The following is a 24,930-nucleotide window of genomic DNA, read 5'->3' on the forward strand; positions in this document are numbered from 1 at the left end:
TAGATACATATCCTATAAAAATATTCTTGGTTTAATCAAATCTTATATGCAGTTTTAACTCATCCTAGGATAAGAAAGCTTTCCATCTTGAACATGTAGTATGTATTAGTAATATCCACAAATTGCATTTATTAAAACATTAATTAATATAAAACAATATTTATTCTAAAATTCACAAAATTTATTCATTACTTTTCTGTTATTAATTAAAAATATTTATATAATAATAATTATTGCATTTAATTACCGCGGCTACAGCAACGCTACACTGGGAATGACAGCATATAAAATTATTTTGCACAATTTACGTGATTATAAAAAAATATTAAGTATTACTTTTTTTCAATTTAAACTGAAAAAGTTAACAGTAATTTCAACATTTTGCTCGTATTACGTCCGTAATTTACTTTTTCTCGATTATTTTCTTAGGATGTATCGGATGATTCAAGTGTCCGAGATCCGGCGGGTTGGCATTAAATTGTCTAACTTCTTGCATGCCCGCATCGGCGATCGCCCAAAGCTGAGGCTGCTCTTTCTTGAAAGTAGCGTACCAAGCCGATACCTTTATCAGAATTATTGAATTTTTCAATTTTCAGATAAAAATATAATAGATAAGTTAATAGATCGATGAAAATGTTTAATGAAAGGCAATGAAAATATGAAACGAACTACTACATTCAATTAGTAAGGATGATGATGATATGTTAAACTACCAAGTGCTGGCAAATATTCTTGTTAAGCAAATTTGTTCCATGCATGTTCTATAAATTTTGAATGAGTCAAATTAAGGGACCGATACTGCCGCACAACAGACCAACGTTATGGCAAGGCTATGTTATGAAGTTTTTTCCATACAAATTCGTTCTAAATATTGACAAAAGCCATGTGGTTGCTGTGCAGGCAGGCGATTTCCTCATGTTGTCAGATAGAAAACATAACCTATAAACCGCAAAACAAATGTCAAAAAATAACTATGGTATATAGCAGGGTCTTTCTGACTCATGGTCATAACATAGGAATTGCAGTTAATGTGTAAAATGGCTAAATTCACAGCAAATAAATGACATTTTGACAGTATTCATTATGATTCAGTAGCATCGACAACATTCGAGTGGAAAGGGTTGAATGTAATTTTGGTATTATATCAATTTGAAAATTATTTTGCAACCAAACTATATTGAAACATGCTCAGATCTATATTTGTTAAGTTCTTGATGTAAAATAAACTTTATTTTCAATTTATATTAACATTTAGTTAATATGGATGATGATGATATGATAAATATATGGTGGCGTAAATTGTTATAGTTCAAATGTTAGCTATGAATGACGTTACTATCTTAGATGAGTAAAGTTAAATATTATTGAGGCTTTTTCGAAACTACATTAACTTCAAAATTATTTTGTAACCGAACTATATTGAGACATACTCAAATCAATTGCTGAATTATTGTTATAATATATTATTTATTTTTAATTCATTCATGCTATTCGGGATTTTTTATAATTATATTTTATAGTTTTATGCTTCATTGTATTTTTATTAGTTAATTGGTGTATCTGAAACTTTAGTACATTAGTAATATTGTTTTTTTTTTCAAAAGTGCAGAGCATAAAAATGTACCTTGTGTTTGAGCAATTAATTAGACGCATAAGGATATTTTATATTTTTACAATAGGTAAATTAAACATACCTTTGAATCCAGAGAAAAATTTATGACTTATTGAGAATATTATAGAGACTTGACGAATTTTTCGTCTGCATAGTCACAAATGACAGTAAATTCCTGAATTCTATGAGTATAGATGTAATAATGTATTCGCACTTTTCATATTTTTCAATTTTACAAGTTAGTGTCTGAGACCATCAGTCTAAGAACTTAACCCTACCTGATGTAATCGTACATCTCAAATATTTTAATGAAGTATATTTCAATCTCAAATATTTTAATGAAGCAAATGTTTGACCATCAATTTGAGTTCAGTACCATCAGTACCAGACTCATGTTTTTTATATATCAAATTAATAATAGTGTTCAATAAATTGACAAATAAACATTATTTTTTGTGTGTTGTCGTTATCATTACAAATAATGACAGTTTACACCAGTTTTGATAAAAGAATGTGTAATTTATTAATTGAATGAAACGGCAAAAGACGCAGTTACAAAAATTTAGAGTCTCAATAAATTGATATTGTAACATTCTATATTTAATTAATATTAGTCATGTAACAATTATTATTTTAACAAACATTTCGTAATATATTTACAAACATTCGAAATGTATTTACAAAACATTCGTAATATATTTACAAACATTCGAAATGTATTTACAAAATATTCGTAATCTATTTACAAAATTCGCTGTACGTAAATATTTTGTCAACAACACACGAGAATACGCGTGACGTCACCAAAAGTGAAAGTTTACACATACCACTATGAGCATAGGGTCCTACGCGGAAGCAAGATGCAGCATACACACTAGCGCAGGTACAACAAGGATAGAAGATTCTACTACGACTACGCACGATCCCGTTAGACCTCAGGCGCAAAGACAGAAAGGGACGAAGAACTTGTGCAAACCGTGTCATCTGTGTAAGCAAGCGATAAGATGCCTTAATCCATGAGCAAAGCTAAGTAAAAGGAAGATAAAAGATAGCTCGATACGACTTTTGCCCTGTGACTCAAGCGAGGGTGTGAGGAAGATAATCATATATACACATTCGACGTCACCGAAGGAGAAATTTGTCTTAGCCAATTATCGATGACCTCAAGCGAGATGAGTTCATCATAGACCAATGACCGTCTCATCCCCCGAAGATTTTGGCGAGATGAACCGACGACGACCTCCGAAAGGATACGAAGGAACCACCACCCTCGCCAAGAAATCAACCCCACTACAGGAGTAGGAGAAGCTCAATTAGTATATAAGGTCATAGAAAATTAAGAAATTTGTCAAAAAGTGTTTAGTCGCGTTTGCCCTAATACCTTAAGGACTTGTTCTGACTGCATCAGCAAACTTAACAAGTTGACTTAAGATATTAGTATTGTTTTGTTAAGATTAATAAAAACGGTTGAAAAGTTATTAAGTGTAGATACATTTAATACTTTTCTAGTGATTTTGAATGCAGAAGCATTTAAATAATTTTGGACTTAGTGATTTTGAATGCAGAAGCATTTAAATAATTTTGGACTTAGTGATTTTGAATGCAGAAGCATTTAAATAATTTCGGACTTAGTGAAATTGAATGCAGAAGCATTTAATAACTTTTTTGAACTTTGTGAATTAAATGCGGAGGCATTTAATTAGAAAGCTGTGTAAACTCTTAGTGTAATAAAGTAACTCTGACTTTGTTAATTTTACTCCCTGTGTACGCGTAGCATAGTTTGACTTAGTGACTATATATATTTATATCTGTTCTTTCCGTATTCTGTACCTACACACCCAAAAATAAAGTGACGGTAGTGTTGAAATTTGTGTTCATTCATTGATTCTAACCCTACCCCATTACAAACTGGCGCCCAACCGAGTGGCCAGAAACGGAAAAATGGCAGTTACCATGTCAGAAGAGATGTTGCAGCGACTGATCGGAGTGATAAGCACACAAAACACACGGACGGACTTGGTGTCTGGCAGCTTTGCCAGGTGCACGGCCAGGTTCAACGGAACGCGGGTTCCTGAAAAGGTGAAAGATTTCACAACTACCATCGTCTTGTACAAAGACGTGGAGGGCATCTCGGATGAGAATGCGCTAAAGGGGCTACCACTACTTCTCGAGGACACGGCGGCTACGTGGTGGGAAGGTGTGAAGTCGGAGGCCAATACGTTCGACGAGGCGATTCACTTAATAAAGACGTCGTTTGCCCCAAGTAAACCCCCGCACAGCGTCTATATAGACTTTTTCGGCACTCGTCAAGAAAAGAAGGTGAGTACCGACTTATTCGTTTGCCAAAAGAGGGCACTGCTGGCGCAGTTGCCATACGATATCGCAACAGATATACAGCTTGATATGCTTTACGGACTACTGCATATGCGGATCCGTGAACGCATCCCACGGACAACGGTCAACACATTTGACGAACTGCTTCAAAGAGCTCGCGATGTGGAAGCTAACCTTTCCGAGGCAGAACAGGGAGAGAGTAATCCGGCGGGAAGACGGAAAACCTGTTCTTTTTGCGGCCACACTGGACACACGGTCACGGAATGTCGCAAGCGCCAAGGGACCAAGCAGACTCCTAAGAAGGAGGAGCCAGAAACTCGCAGCGAAGCGAGAATTTACTGCTATGGATGCGGCAAGGCAGGGGTTATCCGCAGCAAGTGTCCGGTCTGCTCTCCCCCAACAACCGCACAGACAGCAACAACGCAAAGAGTCGGATTCTTCAGCCTGACCACGCAAGAGCCAGGAAAATGCAGCTACTGCAAGAAGAACGGGCACTTAAAAGAATTCTGCCCTAGACGCCTGGCCTGGGTAAAGAAGCGTGATCTAAAATGGAACCGCCAACCAGGAGGAACTGCGGCTCAAGATCCTTGCTCCAGGCCCGTTATTAAAGCACAAATCCAAGGCGTAATGGGTTACGCACTTGTGGACACCGGCGCAGAAAAGAGCATCGCGGGAGAGACTCTATACAAATTACTGCAGTCAACGAACCATCAATTTGAACCGTCAATGATGACAATGACGATGGCTGATGGAGAGTCGAAGCTTCGACCCATATTAAAGACAACGACCATTGTGCGGCTGGAAGGCAGACCAGTGCCAACGGAATTTGTTGTGATTCCGGAAGCAAAGGGAAACTACAGCCTGCTAGGCATGGATTTCTTGCACAAGGCCGGTCTTGTGCTAGACATAAAGCACCGCATGTGGAATTTTTGGGACCAGGCACAAAAGTACCCTTTCGCAGCAGAGGATGAAATTTTCGGGACAGTCGAAGTAACACGGTCAGCAGAGCATGTTAACGAGGCTGCCATGAGCGTACCGGTACCAACACAAGAAGAAATGGACACGGATGAAACGGATGATAGACAGGAATTAGACGCGCTGTTCGATGCCTGTTTTCGCTCAGCTACGCCAACGGAGAAGAAGGACGAACAGCACACTTTGGACGCGCTGTTCGACACCTGTTTTCGCTCGGCTACGATCATCCCTACAGTTCACATAGCCTCTCTGAGCGCCAAGGAACTGAGTCTGCGCGAAAATGAGGGACATCCAGTTCCAGAAGAAGATCGATGGAAGGTGCAGCAGCTACTCTCCAAGAACGGTGATCTCTTCAAGGAAGCAGAAGGCCCGTGTAACCACGCCGAACACTATATCTTTACAGGAGATCATGCACCCATCGCAGTCCCACCGTACCGGTTATCACCTGCCAAACGCATGGCATTAAAAACTGAACTAGACGAGATGATCAGGCAGGATATCGTCGAGGAGTGCGATTCCCCGTGGGCAGCTCCGGTGGTAATGGTGCCAAAGAAGGATGGCGGCACTAGAGTTTGCGTGGACTACCGTAAACTCAACGCCATTACGACAGCAGACAGTTATCCTCTACCACGAATCGACGACCTGTTACATCTGACCAACCGAGCCAAGGTCATGTCGACCATAGACCTCAAGTCGGGGTACTGGCAAGTCTCCGTAAGGCCAGAGGACAGAGACAAGACGGCATTTGTGACTCCTTTTGGATTATACCGATTTAAAAGAATGCCGTTCGGGCTGAAGAACGCACCAGCGACCTTCCAACGCCTCATGGACCGTCTCCGTTCCAGCCTACCCGACATACCAATTTTAAGCTATCTGGACGACTTAATAGTGTTATCAGAAGACTGGATTCAACACCTCCATCATCTAGACTACTTGTTCACGAAGATTCGGGCACTTAATCTTCGAATGAATCGTGAAAAATGTCGGTTCTTCTGTACCGAAGTGAAGTACTTAGGACATATAGTGACGCCCGAGGGAATTCAGACGGATCCAGAGAAAGTCGCGGCTATTGTAGAAATGAAACCACCCAGGAACGTTAAGGAATTACTGACCTTTCTACAGACCTGCTCGTGGTATAGGCGATTCGTACCTGACTTTGCAAAAGTATCCCAACCTCTGAGCCAGCTAACGAAGAAAAATATCGATTGGAAGTGGGGACAGGACCAGGACAACGCTTTTCGGCACCTCAAGGAAGCATTAATGACGAGCCCTATCCTGAGGCAGGCAGACGAGACGAAACCGTACATCCTGCGAACCGACGCAAGCAGCTACGCTCTAGGGGGAGTATTACTACAAGGAGAAGGCGCCGACGAAAGGCCGGTAGAGTATGCAAGTCGCCTATTGACTCCGGCTGAAAGGAATTACAGCACCACGGAACGCGAAGCACTGGCGGTGGTATGGGCCGTTAACAAGTTCCGTGGGTACATCGAAGGGGCCAAGATAACGGTAGCCACAGATCACAGGCCTCTAAAATGGTTAATGACCCTACAATCGCCCAGCGGTCGACTGGCGCGATGGGCATTACTACTGCAGCAGTACAACCTGCAAATTGACTACACCCCGGGAAGGATTAACGTAGTAGCAGACACGTTGTCACGACCGAACATCGAAAATCAAGAAGTAACATCCGCACGGATTGGATTGGTTTCAATCAATTACCCAAGCAGAAGTGCGGCTGAAACAAGACGGGGTCAATTTGAGGACAGTAAATTGCAAGAAATAATCAATGCGTTTGAAACGACCGAAGACCGGCAGGACTACCAAAGGTGGACAGAACGAGGATACCTAATGTATCAAGGGGTATTATACAGGTACAATCCAGACTCTGACGCGGAGGAACCACAGCTGGTAGTCCCGGCACAGGAAGTTAAAGACATTCTGCACGAATACCACAACGCCTCAACTGCAGGACACACTGGTATTGAACGTACAATAGGACGAATCAGCCAAAGGTACTATTGGTCAAGCATGCGACGCGACGTGACGGCTCACTTAAAGGATTGCGTGGAGTGCCAGCGGTACAAAGCCACGAATCAGAAGCCGGCGGGATTGATACAGACACCGCCGCTACAACAAAGGTTTGAAGTCATCGCCATAGACCTATTTGGACCTCTACCAGCGTCGGAAGAAGACCTGAAATGGATATTCATCGTCGAAGACCCAACGACCAGATGGGTGGAGCTCTTCGCACTGAAAAATGCAACAGCTCAAGAATGTGCGAAAACACTAGTGGATGAAGTTTTCTTGCGGTTCGGGTTCCCAAGAAGGCTTATCAGTGACAACGGATCTCAGTTTGTGAGTGCAGTCATGCAGCATACGACGCACTGCCTAGGGATCAAACAGCACCTTATTCCGGTGTACCACCCACAAGCTAATCCAGTGGAGAGACGCAACCGCGATCTAAAACCTCAACTAGCCATCTTAGTGGGTGAGAAACACACGACTTGGCCAGGGAAGTTACCTGCGATAAGATTCGCGATGAACTCAGCCATATGCAAGAGTACGGGGTATACCCCGGCATACTTAAATCTGGCGCGCGAACTTCGAACAACAGACGATGTCTACAGAGATCTCAGGGCGATCATCGAGAAAGAAAACCCCATACCAGACATCACACCGTATCTACTTAAGATGGCTGACACTTTCAAACAGGTACGAGAGACCCAAGAAAAGCAGCAAGATATGAGAAAGAAATATGCGGACAAAGAACGGCGGTCTGGTCAAACATACAGTCCAGGAGACAGAGTATGGGTAGCCACGCATACACTGAGCAACGCGAAGAGAGGTTTCACGTCAAAACTCGCTCCACGACGCGACGGACCGTATATCATATTACAACAGAGAGGACCTACCAGCTATGAAGTAGGACGCCCTGATAATACAGACGAAATCATAGGCACATTCCACACATCTGCACTATCACCTTTCTTAGGTAATGAAAACATCATACCTGTGATTCCGATAAGAAAGCGCGGTCGACCCAAGAAGAGGACTACGACCCAATAGAATGTTTTATGTATGGACTCTCCGCCGGGACGACTGTAGGTCCATAGGGGGAGTCTGTAACATTCTATATTTAATTAATATTAGTCATGTAACAATTATTATTTTAACAAACATTTCGTAATATATTTACAAAACATTCGTAATATATTTACAAACATTCGAAATGTATTTACAAAATATTCGTAATCTATTTACAAAATTCGCTGTACGTAAATATTTTGTCAACAACACACGAGAATACGCGTGACGTCACCAAAGTGAAAGTTTACACATACCACTATGAGCATAGGGTCCTACGCGGAAGCAAGATGCAGCATACACACTAGCGCAGGTACAACAAGGATAGAAGATGCTACTACGACTACGCACGATCCCGTTAGACCTCAGGCGTAAAGACAGAAAGGGACGAAGAACTTGTGCAAACCGTGTCATCTGTGTAAGCAAGCGATAAGATGCCTTAATCCATGAGCAAAGCTAAGTAAAAGGAAGATAAAAGATAGCTCGATACGACTTTTGCCCTGTGACTCAAGCGAGGGTGTGAGGAAGATAATCATATATACACATTCGACGTCACCGAAGGAGAAATTTGTCTTAGCCAATTATCGATGACCTCAAGCGAGATGAGTTCATCATAGACCAATGACCGTCTCATCCCCCGAAGATTTTGGCGAGATGAACCGACGACGACCTCCGAAAGGATACGAAGGAACCACCACCCTCGCCAAGAAATCAACCCCACTACAGGAGTAGGAGAAGCTCAATTAGTATATAAGGTCATAGAAAATTAAGAAATTTGTCAAAAAGTGTTTAGTCGCGTTTGCCCTAATACCTTAAGGACTTGTTCTGACTGCATCAGCAAACTTAACAAGTTGACTTAAGATATTAGTATTGTTTTGTTAAGATTAATAAAAACGGTTGAAAAGTTATTAAGTGTAGATACATTTAATACTTTTCTAGTGATTTTGAATGCAGAAGCATTTAAATAATTTTGGACTTAGTGATTTTGAATGCAGAAGCATTTAAATAATTTTGGACTTAGTGATTTTGAATGCAGAAGCATTTAAATAATTTCGGACTTAGTGAAATTGAATGCAGAAGCATTTAATAACTTTTTTGAACTTTGTGAATTAAATGCGGAGGCATTTAATTAGAAAGCTGTGTAAACTCTTAGTGTAATAAAGTAACTCTGACTTTGTTAATTTTACTCCCTGTGTACGCGTAGCATAGTTTGACTTAGTGACTATATATATTTATATCTGTTCTTTCCGTATTCTGTACCTACACACCCAAAAATAAAGTGACGGTAGTGTTGAAATTTGTGTTCATTCATTGATTCTAACCCTACCCCATTACAATATGAGATATTTATTGAGAATCTTTGTCATATCGATTTTCTTCAAAATTAGTATCAACGGGGATGAAATTAAATATTACGTTTATTTCTAATAGTGAGGATACGAAGTTAGTTAATAAAGCTATATGATATATATAATATACTATATACTACATGATATATGTTAGTGCAATTCAATATTAGCTGTTATTGTAGACTTATACAAAATTGTATAAGTAAATTATGGCAGCATGAATTAAATAGAAATTAAATAAAGAATTAATTAGATTATTTCAATGTACACACACATGCACACACACATATATATATATATATACACACACACACACACATATATATATATATATATATATATATATATATGAGTGGAAGTATTTACATATATATAAACCTACCTTGGGGTAATTCTCCAAACTGAAACCTATGGCTTCTAAACACATAGTAGCAGCAGCAAATTGAATATCACCAAGAGTTAGGTCATCACCAGCGCTGTATTTTTTTCCCAATCTGCCTAAAAATAAAAAAAATAATAATATCAATAATTATCTAAACTAAAATATTAAATTTCAAACACTTACTCAAATATTCTTCAAAGCATCTAAGTCCAATATGCACTTTCTTCAATCCGAGTGCAGTTCGTTCGTATCCAAAGAATATTGGTGCCATCTGAATGGACAGATGAGATATATCAGAAAAACATAGTTGTAATTTGTAGAAGATTAAACTAATGTGATAAAATAAATTGATGATAACTATTCATTTTAAATTTGAACGTTTTTCTATTAGATAAATAAAAAATGTATACAGGTTTATCATGTGGTGGCAAATTTTCTTGTACAAGTATGGTTTATGTAATTCTATAAAAATAAAAATAATACTCCATCACAATAATAGATAAATATAGATTTGCCAGTGCTCAATATAGGCTGCACAGCAAATATCCTATACTTTTTTAGTACAATCAATTGATGTCTAATCAAGTTTAAAACTAATAACCAATTTTGCCAAATAACATTTACCATCAATTTCTAATAAATTAAAAATTGAATTGAGCATCGAAATAGTTGCTCTTGAAAGGATTTAGTTAATACGTTCCAAAAGTTATATTGAGTAAAAAATACAGATAATAAGCCGTAAAAAATTAATATACTCACAACATACTCCATGATATATTTATAATATGTAGATAAGTTGAATGATAGTCTGTGATTGACCAATGCTCTGGCTTGTGGATCTTTTGGATACAGGGAACTCTCTGGACGATATTTGTCACAAAGATACTAAAAGATTAATATATTATATACAAAAATCACAATATATAATAACTCAAATCACAAAATTAGTATAATTAATATTAATTAATATTAATAAATATTGATAAATAATATTGGATTTATTAGGATTCACCTGCATAATAGCATTGCTTTCGCTCAAAAAGAAGCCATTGTCATCCAAGACAGGAATTTCCTTTTGTGGATTTTTCTATAAAAAAATATATGATTTACTTAATATAAATTTACATGTACTTTAAATATTACCATTGGGAATTATTAATAATTACCCTGTCATATTCTTCAGTCATATGTGCTCCCGCAGCAAAATCTACTTCGACCAGTTCAAATGGAATGTCCAAGGCCTTCAGGGTCATTCGAACGGCCAAACTTGGAGGTCCATCTGACACGCTGTATAGTTTAAGACCCATTTTGCTAAAAAAAAGGAAAATTGTAAATTTAACAAATTATATTTTTAAACAAATTTTATTTTATTAATATCTTACAGTAATAAATGAACGGTATACAAAAATTAAGTAATTCATCGTTCATGCAAATTTCAAATATTATTTGTTACTAATATGAAAATCTCATGAGTAGTGCCTATAGGAGCCAGCTCTATAGCAATTTTTTTTAATATTTTTATATGCTACATTTCACATGATCTATACACATAATTAAGTTGTATTCAATCTTTAAAAATAGATAACTCTGCATTGGTATAAAATCTAATACCAATAAATGTTTAAGTATTCAAATGGCATTTGCAGACTTTGATTTTGTTTATTATATAAATGGTATAGAATTTTAATGTATGTTTTACGGATTGCAAAATGACAATCGACGGTTTTCTTTTCCAATAGTGATTATATCCAAAAAAAACTATTTTCATTTTAAATCATATTTAAATCTATTTTGTTTGAACTACATTTTTTGGATATAACTACTGATTGATATCAGGATGGCCGAGGCGCAAATTTAAAAAATATATATGATATATTATTATAATTATGACAAATTTAATTATTATTATTATATTAATAATACCAATTACCCTTGTCAAAATGTACCGTAATCGTTTACTATGCTTTTACTGCACATAAAATTTTGGGTTTCATTTCATTAAATAATAATTGTAATTATTTTAATGTTTTTATTCCAATGATAAATGAAGTTAACAATTTGTGAAGTAACAATGTATAAAATAATAAGCCAGGGTCAAAATTATTAATTATTAATAAACATTGGTATGCATTTGTGTAAACCATTAATAAATTTATAATTATTATTGGTTTACACATTTACCTACCAATGTTTGTTAGTAATTGATAATTTGGACCTTGGCTTATTATTTTATGCATTATTTCAATATTACTTCATAAATTGTTAATTTTATTTATTATTGGAATATATATATTAAAATAATTACAATTTTTAATTGAAAGTATGAATATTTCATGTATTCGTTAGATATATATTCATGTAAAGTTTATTTTTAATTTTTACCTTTGTAATCAATCTTTACAGTTACTGTTTGAAAAATATGATAAAAATATTCAAAATGTACAATGTTTAAAAAATCTATCTAAATCTAATCCAAGTCTTTTATTTAGCAAGACGAGTCACAATTTTAACCGGCAAATCGCTAAAAACTTTCACCGGATATAAAGTAACACATTCAAATATATAAATTTAGATCAGTTTCCAATACATCTTCTGCAGTACTTCTATATTATTCGATTATTGCAGATAAAAATAACCATATTAAAACCAAATATTGTCTCAGATTAAACAAGATATAATATATTATGTGTATTTTACTTATTTGTATTCCCATGATTGCATTAACATTTTGGACTTACATTCGGTAAGCAACAAAAGAAAAATTTGAAAAAAAATCACTTGATTTATTATATTACGTTGAAAAATTACTTGATAGTATAAATTCTATTTATTAACCGGCACAATTTTATATATTTCTTACCTTTTAGCACACAATTCACAACAAATACTGAATGAAAGTATTCAACACACAAATTCAATGTCATCCGCTTGTGTTACGACTACATCAAAAATTGCAGAGATACTGAACCTTAATATGATACTTAATTATAATTATAAACTAATTGTTCTACAAACATATTATTTGAACACAGGTTCTATAAACATTATATTTGAATACGAGGTTAGCAAAAACTAATGGTGTGAGATATTCTCACTGTAACTTATTACCAATCGTTAGAATTTAAATTTTTTAATAAATAGAATAGATAGAATAAAATTTTAAAATCAAACAATAATAATCTATTTTTTTTAATTTAAGGAAAAGATAATTATATGTATTTAAAACTCCGAACATTGCTGAAAATAAAAAAAAAATAGTTAGAAAATTATATTATTTGTTTCTACACTTAAATTAGTTACCCCACGATAAGTTTCCTTAAAGGATGTTAAATACAAAATAAAAATAATAAATATAATGATTAATCTATTTTGAGTTTTTTATCGAGTGTTTTGATTTAAAAATTTCATTTTAAGTTTTACTTGAGTCACATCCGACTAAAATTGAAATATCAATGATTTATCTATTGACTGTAATTTCTAAGGTAATTAGTTTTTCATAATTAGTTTCTTGTAATTAGTTTTTAAGAATCTATTTAACTGTAATAAATATGATTTATTTTATTAGTCTAATTGATGTTCTGTAACAAATTGAGTACATCAACATTATGAAAACTATTAAATTTTCAGTTTTTCACTTTTTTAAAAGTTACGCAAATTCAAACTTATTATATTCAAAGTTTTCATTAAATTGAAACTTTTATTTATAAATCTATTGATTTTACACCAATATAATAATTATAACGATTTTAAACAAGACGTCGCCATCGAAATTATTATGTTTTGATATTAAAAAATAACATGTTGCATTGCAAAAATTATAATGCTTTTATGTGTGTCTAAAATATGGTGAAATAATTATGAATAAAATATTAGGTAAAAAAATAGTTCAAATAAAATTAACATGGCTATTGGTTAGCACACTTATGGAATTGCATAATGCATAATGCAATTTGCATTCTTATATTAACGTTCTTTTTATATATTTCATGTTTTCAAAAAAATCTAAGTTTCCATAAAGACAAATTTTTCAATGTTAAAAATTTCAAAATGTTTTCAAAATATTCAAAAATTATCCTAAAATTTAAAAATTATCATATATTATCTTTTTTTTCAGAGATTTTAAAATTTTAAAATACAGCACGGGAAGATTCAGCAATTTGCCTTAAGGCGCGACACCATGCTAGTTTTTAGATTTTTTTCATTGCTATACTAATTTAAAAAAAATTTGGTAATGTATAAATTAATTCACTTTTTACCAACAATTTTTCACTCCTGTAGGTATATGACACATAATGAATATTGTTATACATAGGTTCGTACTATGAAAAGTGATTACTATCATATTATTTTCTAAAGCTACTTATAGATGCCACTAATTGGTACGCTCAGATTAGGTTCCTAATCCCGGTCCTAACACAATCATTCAAACAAAACCAGTTAGTCTGGCGGTGGGAGAGGTTATTTTCAATCAAAGGCATTTATTATATAGGAAAGCGTTGCCTGTGTTGAGTATCTTTCGGATTTTTGCGTATATATGTGTAGCATGAGTTGATTGAACTATTATATCTGATATTTTTATATTGATTTCCACTTATTGTCATCGGAATGAAAACAAGAGAATAATTAAAATGATTCATTAAAAAATATCATGCAAATCCATTCGCTCTTATTATCACTGCAATTAAAAATAATTTTATCAATTGCAATGCAAAATACAAAGACTATATTCTAGTATTGAATTACACATATTTATAAATTTTTGTTGATAATTGGAACAAGAAGCCAGCGCCTATGTGCACTGAGGTTTATGAGTTAAATTTACTCAACTTTAATTACATGCTTGAGAAGCTTGAATATACGACATTGAAAAATCAAATTATACATTATTTTGCTACAATAATTATATTGTAATATACAAATCTTGTACTAAATTGTATACCTTTATTTCCTTATTTTTTATATGCCAATACTTTTGAAGAGTAATATATAGTAATTGCAAAAAAATTGAAAATAAACATTTTAGCAAAACAATATGAAATGTTAGTGAATATTTTGGCAAATCGGTGTGCATGCTTTGTTGAAATTCAGTTTGACGATTGTTGACCATTTCGAGAGCATTGATTAATCGATTTGAATGATTGAAAAATTATTTAATTTTTATTTTAATATGTATCCTTACTTTGTGCTGATAAATATTATTTTTGACAAAGACAAGTCTAGCAATTTTGGAGATATGGGGCATAAATTGCAAAAAATTAAAATTCAGTTTTTGCGAGAACGGCATCCAATTAGATTGGATGGTTAAAATAATATTCTATTTGTATTGACAGTAAGATGCGCTGTTATCAAATTTTAGCAAAGACAATTCCAGCCGTTTCGGCGATACAAAACAAAGAGTGCAATAATAAAAACGAAGCATCCGATTCGAACAATTCAAATAATATTTCAGGCAGACATGTAGACTTGTGGACAGGTAGACAGGTTAAAATGTAGGTAAGTAGATTGGCAGAAAAGTAGACAAGTAAGGTGATCTAGTTCCAGGTTCGCTGGATCGATTTCCGCTACCGCCAAGCCTGACATCAGGCAACTTTGATGTCAAATTTGCACTTGAGGTCATAGATATCAAATATAGCCTCAAGTGAAAATCGCCTCTAGTGGGTATAGTTGCACATATAATAAAAGATATCAGCAAATACTTCGAGTATAGATAATTAGTCCTTATACCTAGTAGACACGCCACTGGGTGATGCTACTATCTACTGGTTTATATTGTAAGATAATCATTGTTAGCAATCTCTGCTTAATGTTGCTCATGTAAAACAGATTGCAGAATTAAAAAAAAAAGTAAGCTGACTGGTAGGCAGGGAAACAGATAAATAGGTAGACGAACATGTGAAACAAATGTGCAGGTACAAAAAAAGATAAGTTGAAAACTTAGACAAGCAGGCAGATGGACAGGTAGATCATATACGAATCAAATATTTATTCAATAAATCGATAATTTACACACACAGAAAGTTCATGCAACTTGCCGTGAAAAGAAAAATGCCACTTCCACCTAGTTTAGTTATAAAATATCAGTTATAAATATCTGCCATAATACGCGAAGCTCATTGTATACCGATTTTGATAATAAATTTCAAAAAATGCCAACTTGCAATCTATTTATGGATAATTTTAATTTAATATTATAATTTTATATAAAATTATTCATGATTATGAATAACAAAAATGTAATATTTATAATATTATTGACGAAAACCAACTGAGATGTGCCAGAAATTAAAATAATATGAGATACAATATATGGTTTGGCAGATGAAATTATATAATTTAGTTTAATAAATAACACAATACATTCAAAATTGCATATACATGATTTTTTAAAATTTTTGTTGAATTTTGCTTTACTTTACTAAATTATTTAAATACAAAAAAAAATTTTACTTATTGAAAAAATGATTTAGAATTTTGTTTAATGTGTCAAAAATTTACAAATTAATTCACCTAAGATTTTAACTAAAGTAATAATATTGTTTATTAAATTATTAGTAAGAAAAATGAAATTTAGAAATTGTAATTGCCAAAAAGCAACTAATATAGGGTACGCGATTATAAAAATTATAGACTATTATACATCATATAAATTATTGAAGCAATTATATTGGTTGGAAATAACAAAGGTGATATTGTTCTTTTACCACAGGTACTATATTTATTCTTTCTGAATTTCTTATACTGATAAAAAAACTGCAGTTTCCAATACGTATATAGCTTATGCTAAGGCCCTAAATGGAAGGCAAATAAATAGAATATTGAAAAGTATAGAATAGGATATTAAAAAATTTGGACTTAAATTGTAGACGTGGGTACAGGACAAAGACTGCCGGGTCATCTAGTATATATATGTATATATATATTATAATATAATATAATATTAGGCATATATAACCTAACAAACAGTGGTTACATGTAACCCGCATGCATAGATATATCTGATTCAATAAACCGTATCAAACGAACCAACGATATATTGTCTCTTCTTTCGCAAATCTCTCGAGATAAATAAACGCCTGCATATCTATACATATTTATATAGAAAGAATAGAAATATATATATATATATATATATATATATATATGAATATATTATACATACCTCGTATATGTGAGGTTTGTTTCTGCTGTCTTGTGTAATTCACGCCCGAATCAACTTTTATCCGATGAGCGAACAGAAAAAAATTGAATCGCAGTCAGAAAGAAACACTGTGAAATTTTCCTACGTAAAACTCTCTATTGGAGTGTGACAAATATACATTTGTCCCGAAGACACATATTCACTATATATAATACCTAGATATTATATGGATCACTGCTAGACCCCATAAAGTGTCGTACCATAAGAATCAAAATAGCGACCATTGGATCAAGCTTTATCCTTTTTTTATAATATACACTTGTATATTTTAATAAAATATTCAATCAGCAAACTTAAATTTTTAATTCGAGACATCATGCAAAACCATCCCTAAAATCCTCACTTACTTAATTTCCAACGTAATACGAGAAATATATCAATTATCGACCCAAATTTCATTATTATTTGGGTAACACCGAACCCAAATTTCATTATTAATTTAAATATATGTATATATATATATATATATATATATTTATATATATATATATCTAATACAAAAACACAGATTACAGTTATAATAGTCTTCTATACATACAAAAAATAAGTTTTCCTTACATAATTTTAGCTGCACTAATAAAATACTTGGAATAGCACTTTAAACTTTACGTAATCTTAATATACTCTGTAGTATGCAATAGATAGAAATTGATTATAAAATAACATACTTTAACGAAGAAAGTTCAAACTAATTTTACTATTATATAATAACTTTAAAGTGCTGTTAGAACAGCATTTTAGGAATGGTTATTTTCCAACTTAGCATATTGAGGAAATTCTACAGACAGTGTATAAAAAATCAAAAGTATATAAGATATAAAAATGTAATTAACTGATTATAATAATAATATAGATTGATTTTAGTTTTATATATATTTATACATTATTATTGGTTAAGTATTCATTTGAAGGACATAATTTATAGTAAAAATATTATAAATTAATATAAAATTTTGTATATATTTTTAATAGACATTATATATTTTAACAGAGTCATATTTTCATATTCAAAAAAAAATAGAATACGTTCTTAAAAGTATAAAGAAATTGTTTTTAACACATTCTTCGATATTGTCATCGATTATGTAATTAATTTTACATATGTGAGAACAAAAATATGTGTGAAATATGTATGTTCTTAAGTTTGTTTACGTACCATTTTTCTGCTTAATTTAAGAAAAACCGATCACTACCTATGATTATTCAAAAAATTTAAAATATATTTGCCTGATCTAAAAAATTTTGTCGATATCTTTTGATTATATAAAATGCAATTTTTTTTTAAATTCAAGCCATTATTATTATAGTTGCAAACATTTTTGAAATTCGTAAGAGGTAGTCGTAAGAGGATGTTGCATGAATTTTTTGATACAAGGAATCGACTTTATCAATCAGAAATCAATATATTAATTCATGAGTGATATAAAAGTACATTGAGTTGCTGTAAAACGTTTTTTTATTACACCTTATTGAAATACGAACACGTGTCATGTACTGAGTATTTTCTAAAAGTGCGCTCAATTAATTCAAGTTTTAGGATTTCTTTATAATTGAATCACTTTTTAGGACTCTAATATTTTAGTATGTTCATTAGTTTAATATGATACGACCCGGTATTCTTTCTTTCGCCATACAAAGATTCATTAAAATCGTCAAATTTTATTTCAACATTTACAAGGAAACAGGCCTGGCCGATCTTTGCCAAAATCTAATCAGCATTATTTTCCCAATTATATCTATCTAATAGTTTTTGAAAATTCAAAATTGAGTCAGGCTTAAACATAGACATTTTTTGTACTTCTCTGCTAATTTTAAAGACACGGCTCTACCGATCGTATCATAAATCTAACCAACGCAAACTCCTTGTCGAGTTAAATCGAATGGCTACCAAATTTTATATGTTGATTTTGCCGATTTTGAGAAAACGTCGACGAGAGGCCTAATTTGGATTCACCTTAAACAAACGCCTCTCATTTTTTAAACCTTTGATGAGTTTTTAGAACTAAACAATTTGTCGCAAAAGTATAATATGGTACGTTCGTTAAAGCAATAAACTTTATCGCTGAAAAAATCATAAAAATCATTGACACATTTTTTTTTACAGGTAATAACAAAGAAACAGCCAATTCTTAACAAAAACTTTGTCCAAATTGAGTCTCATTAAATTCAGAATGACTTTGAATATCGAGAAAACATTAAATCAGCAAATCGATTTTTCTTGCAAAAACAAACTTTCTTCGGCAAATTAATCATTTCGCTACAACTCGTTGCACTACTGTACCGTCAGGTACAATGATACGTTTTAAAATATTTCTATCATCGTTGATAAAAATTATTAATCACGCTTCTAATGAACTAGAAATTACAAAAACATACTAGAAATTTCAATAGTTCAACTCATAGTGATAAATCTTGAGCAAACACAAACACAACATGTTGTCCATGGACGACATCCGTTCACCGACATGCGGCTGTCGTTCATGGACGACATAAAAACTATAATTTTTAAATTAATCCAACTTTTCCAAAAAAATAAAATTTTCAAATAGTTTTTTTAAATTTAAAGAAACATTCAAGACTCCAATTTACGGGGGTTTGTGAAATTTAACATAAGGTTTGTTAATAAATAAAAACTAGTTTTATCAATGAATTAAATTTGTTTATATCACCGAATCAGCGATACCACAATCAACCAGTTAAATAATTAAATCCATTTATCTTAATATAAAATAGTGTATTGCAGTCTAGTCTCGCACTCCATACTTCTATAACAAAATTGATTAGATTTGCAATCAGTCGGCTCGGGTAAAAATTTACACTAGCGAGTACGTGATCGAAAAATTATATGTAATCACCACTGTGTAAAGAAATACTTCTTAACAAGAGGATCCATTGACGAAATAAAATAACGCCTTCGCTATGTACACGCAGGGGCCCGCAAAAGGGAATCATACAAATCGCATTACGGCGCGGAATTCCATTAGACGCCGCGCCGATAGGATCACGTCCCGTGAAAAGCAAATGCCCTTGTTCAGGTTTTACAGATTCATATCGGTTTAGAAATTTTAATAATATTGGGTATTATGAATTATATGGAATCATTGCTTATGAAAAATAAATGTGAAAATATGATCAAAGAAACGTTAAAAGTTTTTCTGTATGAGGTATTGAAAAAAAAAACGTAAACAAAATTATAACTGATAAACAAATGCCTATTGGCTTTCTTTTACTTTTATTGGCTTCTCGTTTGATGAGTTATAATAATTGCTATAAAAATCAAAGTTGAAAACATTTGCATTTATTTTATGTTTCAAAGTTTTCTGAATATTTTGATATAATTTAGAAAAAATAGATGTATGTGTATAAATAGTATACATTTTTTTGTCAACAATTTCGGGCGCTCAAATCAACCGATATGAATAATTCAAAAAACATTTGATTCCTACCAATATAGAACGTGCTGATTAGTCTTTGGCAAAGGCAGGTCCAGCCATTTTGGAGATATGGAGCAAAATAAAAATCGAGTTTTTGAAAGCACATAGCACCCGATTTGCATGATTAAAAGAACATTCAATTCGTAATGAAGGGGAGCAATAGGTTTTTTTAATCACACATGCAGACACACATCCATCCATTTTTTCGGATATGCCAAAATATTCAGAAGGCTTTGAATGGTTATAAAAGTGTTCATTTTCGAGCTTTTTGCGACTACTATAACTTGCCCTACGGAAAGCTAAAAACTGTCATTGACAAATATACCCGTCATGACGAAGTGGCAAAATTTTGTGTATTGACGACTAAATTTGTCATATGCCTATAAAACAGTGATCTTTTTCTAGTAAATTGCAATTTTTGCGAAAATATGGGGACACAAAGGACCAATCTGAATTTAAGCAATTGTAAAAACCAAACCAATATTATTACACCCAACATTTATCAAACAAACAACTGACTAGGTTCAATAAAACTCCCAGCTTCATTGTAGAAATCATTGTAGAAATGTGTTTTTTTACTGTTTTTCAAAAATTTGCCAGCTAACCTTTTTTTAGAAATATTCATCAGTTGAATTAGTAGTATAACTATTTATTTAATTCATCTCTTGTAAAATAGCTTCTTTAACTCAATTTTCAACTTTGCCAAGGTGAAGATACAGTTGGTCCTTTTTGTCCCACCCACGTATAAGTGGGTGGCGCAAGAGAGATTATATAATTTTTTTATAGAGACTTGTTGAATCTAACTTAAAACTGACAATTCATCTCATAAAACAATTCAATAACATATACTTATGGCATATTAGGGCAAATTGCTAGAACTTCCCGAGGCATAATAAATGTTTTAAAATAAATTAGATTATTATAAATACTGTAATATTGCCCAATATTCACAAAAATTATATAATTGCAAAGATACAATTATTTATTTGAATTTGAAGTATATAAGTGAGCTTTAGAACTTTCATTTTTTTGTTCGTTTAGCTCTATATCTTCGGAATGGCTAGATCTGCTTTCTCATAATACTAATCATCAGTTCTCCGAATCAGTACAAATTGAATATTTTTTGGATCTTTCAGATCGGATATTCCGTTCTCTTAAAAACTCGATTTCTATTTTCTGCACTCTTTGCTCCGTATCTCAGTAACGGCTGGACCTGCCTTTGCCAAAATCTAATTAGCACATCTCTCTATCGATAGGAATCGAATGTTTTCTTAACCATTCAAATCGGTTCATCTGCGCGCCCGAAAACGTAGACGAAAAAATGCGGACACACAAAACACACACACACACACATCTATTTTCTTGAGGTGGCCCAAAATGTTCAGAAACTTATACAAAAAATTTCCATTTTCGATTTTCAGCCCATTACTATAACTTACCCTACGGGAAGTTAAAAATTATATCAGGGTCTCGTAAATTAAACAACAGTGCTCACTGTCAAATGAAACTAACGATGAAATAAGGGGCCGTTCAGTAATCACGTGAGCGATTATCAAGTAATTTTGGGCCTCCCTTTCCCCTTGCCGATACGTAGTAATATTTAAAATTAACCCCCCTCTCAAACACCACATAGCGGTATTTTTAGTATCTAGAAGAATTCGTAATTTTTTAAAATTATTTTTGAGAAAGTTAAGATTTTTTTTCCAAATTTAGGTAAAAAATAAATACAGGATGTATCTTATGCGACTCCTCCTGCCTTAAGTTATATTTCGTGATTTTTTGTCAAATCCCCTCTCTCCCTTTAAGGCTTACGTGATCAATGAACGCCCCCTAAAATATTTCTGTCAAGCATTTTCAATGATTTCTGTTTTTACTTCCAAATTGCTGGAGATATATTTTTTCCCTCTACTTATAAATATTGTTGTTAAAAAATTCTTAACATAACTTGTTTTAGAGATATCGGTGGTGGACCTTCTTACCCTCAGACCTTGAAGCCCCGTTATACCTTATATATATATATATATATATATAAATATATATATATATGTATATATACTCGATGTTGTTATCTGCATACTGTTATGCTGAAAATGCACATCTATATTTTTATGATTCTTGTACATATAGTAGGTACCTCTATCCGTAGAATAGATGTGCAAATATGTGAATCTCGGAATTCGATTTGTCAGAATCAGCAAAAAGATGAAATTCGCAGTGAATGTGCTACTGTAATATCTAATAAATATAGTTTATTTGACCGTTTTTGTAGACGTGCAGCGGATGTACCTCTACGTAGAATGCGAATATAAAGGATCTATTGAAATTAATGTTCATGGATTGCATTCGAAAGTATTTCATGATTTGAAATTTTTGCGTCGAAGACGAGCGACGCATTTTTTGGTGTTGAAAAGGATCTTTGAAGCGACATTTTTCGACTCCATATTTGACACACATAATTGAAATTTTATCCAAAATTGCCCAATCATAGTTTGTCTTATATTATTGGTTATTAGGAAAATAATTATAGAAGATCCAAACCTTCATACATCACATACTTCATTATAGTAAAACTTACTCTGTTGTGGTAATATATATTAGTTGTATAATGAAGTAAACGATTGAAGATCATGATTTGTCTCATCATCTGTGTTAATAACAATAATTTTAAAAGAAAAATAATACATTATATGAAGTCAAGTTTTATTAGTACTATCCATAATTAAACATATTTTAATAAAATAATTTTTCAAAAATTAAATTTTTGACGGTCATTCGGAGTGCGTTAAAATTATATCAAATCTTGCTAGTAAATAGCTTTATTTCATGGTTAATAAAGAAGTATTTGAAACCGAAGAAAGATTATTATTTAATGAATTTAATCCTTTTTCGAAAAATAGATTTCGAGAAATATTGAAATTTGTTGCAGTCAGCAAGTTAGCATACATACAGGGAGTTCTAGAACATAAATGTGCTGAAAAAAATGAAAAAAATCAAACGTTGTTTGAAAATTATGAGCTTGATGCTTTTATAATCGAAAATTTTAACAACAAAATATTAACCTATTAAACATTTGACATAATTGAGAGTAAAATGTAATAGCAAAAGTTATGTCATTCTTATGTTTTTATTTTTTACTCAAAATTTTTCAATAATAAAATTATCAAGTATTTTACCATTTTATAATCCTGATTAAACGCGCTAACTTTTGCCAACACATTTTAGTACATTTTTTTAAGAAGGGACTATCAAAGTCGACCGATTTTATGAATTTTAAATTGATAGTTCTACAAAAAGTCTTAGTTCTTAAAAATTTGTGGCAATTGTGTTATTGTTTTCGACTGTGATTCTAATCAAAGTTACGGTTCGAAAGTTTAAAGGAACTAAATTAATAAAAAATTAACCACAATGATCGAAAAATTGTATAATTGTAAAATTTTACAAAAGCTCTATATCGAACTTAAGTTCCCATAATTTCCAAACAATGTAAAACCCTTTTTCTAGCTTTTTTAACGACAGTTAAGGCTAATACAATCACCCCGTTTCGGCTTGACGTTGAGTTCTAAAACATCATTCAAATTCAATAGTCTACTGAGTTGTGTTTCCAACATGTCCTTTTAGTATACAATGTCCCTTTTCGACCGACTATTGTAAATTCATCAAATTTATTAAATGTCCTTAACTGGACAGTTGTAAATAAAAGAGATAATAATAAAAAAATCAATAGTAACTCAGCTTTTTGAGACACAAATTTGAAGAAAACGTTTCCCAAAGATAATATTGAAGACCTTTAGCACTACTACATCTTAGTAGAAATGAACAGAATTGGTGAATAACTCTCACTGGACTATAAGTATCAATATAGTAAAATTAATCAGAATAATTTATATGTGGGTTTGAAAGTGTGTGTGTAGGCGTGTGAGTAAATGATACAAGCCAAATAGCTCATACGATTGTACTGTATTCTAATTGCTGTTGAAAATAAAATAAAATTACCCTACGGGAAGTTAAAAAAGTTTTGGGACACTCTATATATGCATATAAATACTTGTTGATCATTTTTAATGGAAAATTTGTTTTAAAAAAGTAACATCGATCTTCCATAGATCAAAGTTCATAACTCTGCACATATGTGTGATATAGATAAATCGACAATTTCTCAAACATACGTTTCATATATTTCACTAAACTCGAAATGCTTGTAAAATACTAAAACAACTATTTATATAAGTATGTATATATACCTACATAATACATAAGCAGGGCATCTTATGAGCTTTCTTGTGGTGTCTCTCTAGACGCCGGATGTCCTTTATGATCTGACGGACGGACATTATTTCATGACTTCCAGAATCTGCGGATGTATCCGTCGTATATAAATTCGTCTATAGGTCGATCCGAGGAAAAGCAAGAGAGCAACACGTCTTCTGGCATCAAAACAAAATATTTCGATACATTCTGATTCAAGTGATCCAAAAAACATTAAAATGTTAATGGTGGGAAAAAAGTGGTCAAATCTGTTGATTTGTGCGCCCAAAAACGTGGATGAAAAATTGTATCCATAC

General features: G+C 32.6%; 1 protein-coding gene across 1 annotated transcript; it reads right to left on the reverse strand.

The window, feature by feature from the left end:
- Positions 1 to 321: 321 nt before the first annotated feature.
- On the reverse strand, positions 322 to 24,741 carry LOC113370017 (glutathione S-transferase 1-like). The gene is made up of 7 exons (XM_026610658.1): positions 24,614 to 24,741; positions 10,903 to 11,047; positions 10,749 to 10,823; positions 10,496 to 10,621; positions 9,920 to 10,007; positions 9,737 to 9,852; positions 322 to 562 (listed from the first exon to the last, which is right to left on the reverse strand). Exons 1-7 carry the CDS (start codon positions 24,697 to 24,699, stop codon positions 404 to 406), a joined length of 795 nt encoding a protein of 264 aa, XP_026466443.1. The 5' UTR covers positions 24,700 to 24,741; the 3' UTR covers positions 322 to 403.
- Positions 24,742 to 24,930: the final 189 nt, after the last annotated feature.

This window comes from Ctenocephalides felis, unplaced genomic scaffold, assembly GCF_003426905.1.
Source record: "Ctenocephalides felis isolate EL2017-DRISC unplaced genomic scaffold, ASM342690v1 CF-g0.4_SCAFFOLD_01492, whole genome shotgun sequence".
NCBI classification, from domain to species: Eukaryota; Metazoa; Arthropoda; class Insecta; order Siphonaptera; family Pulicidae; genus Ctenocephalides; species Ctenocephalides felis.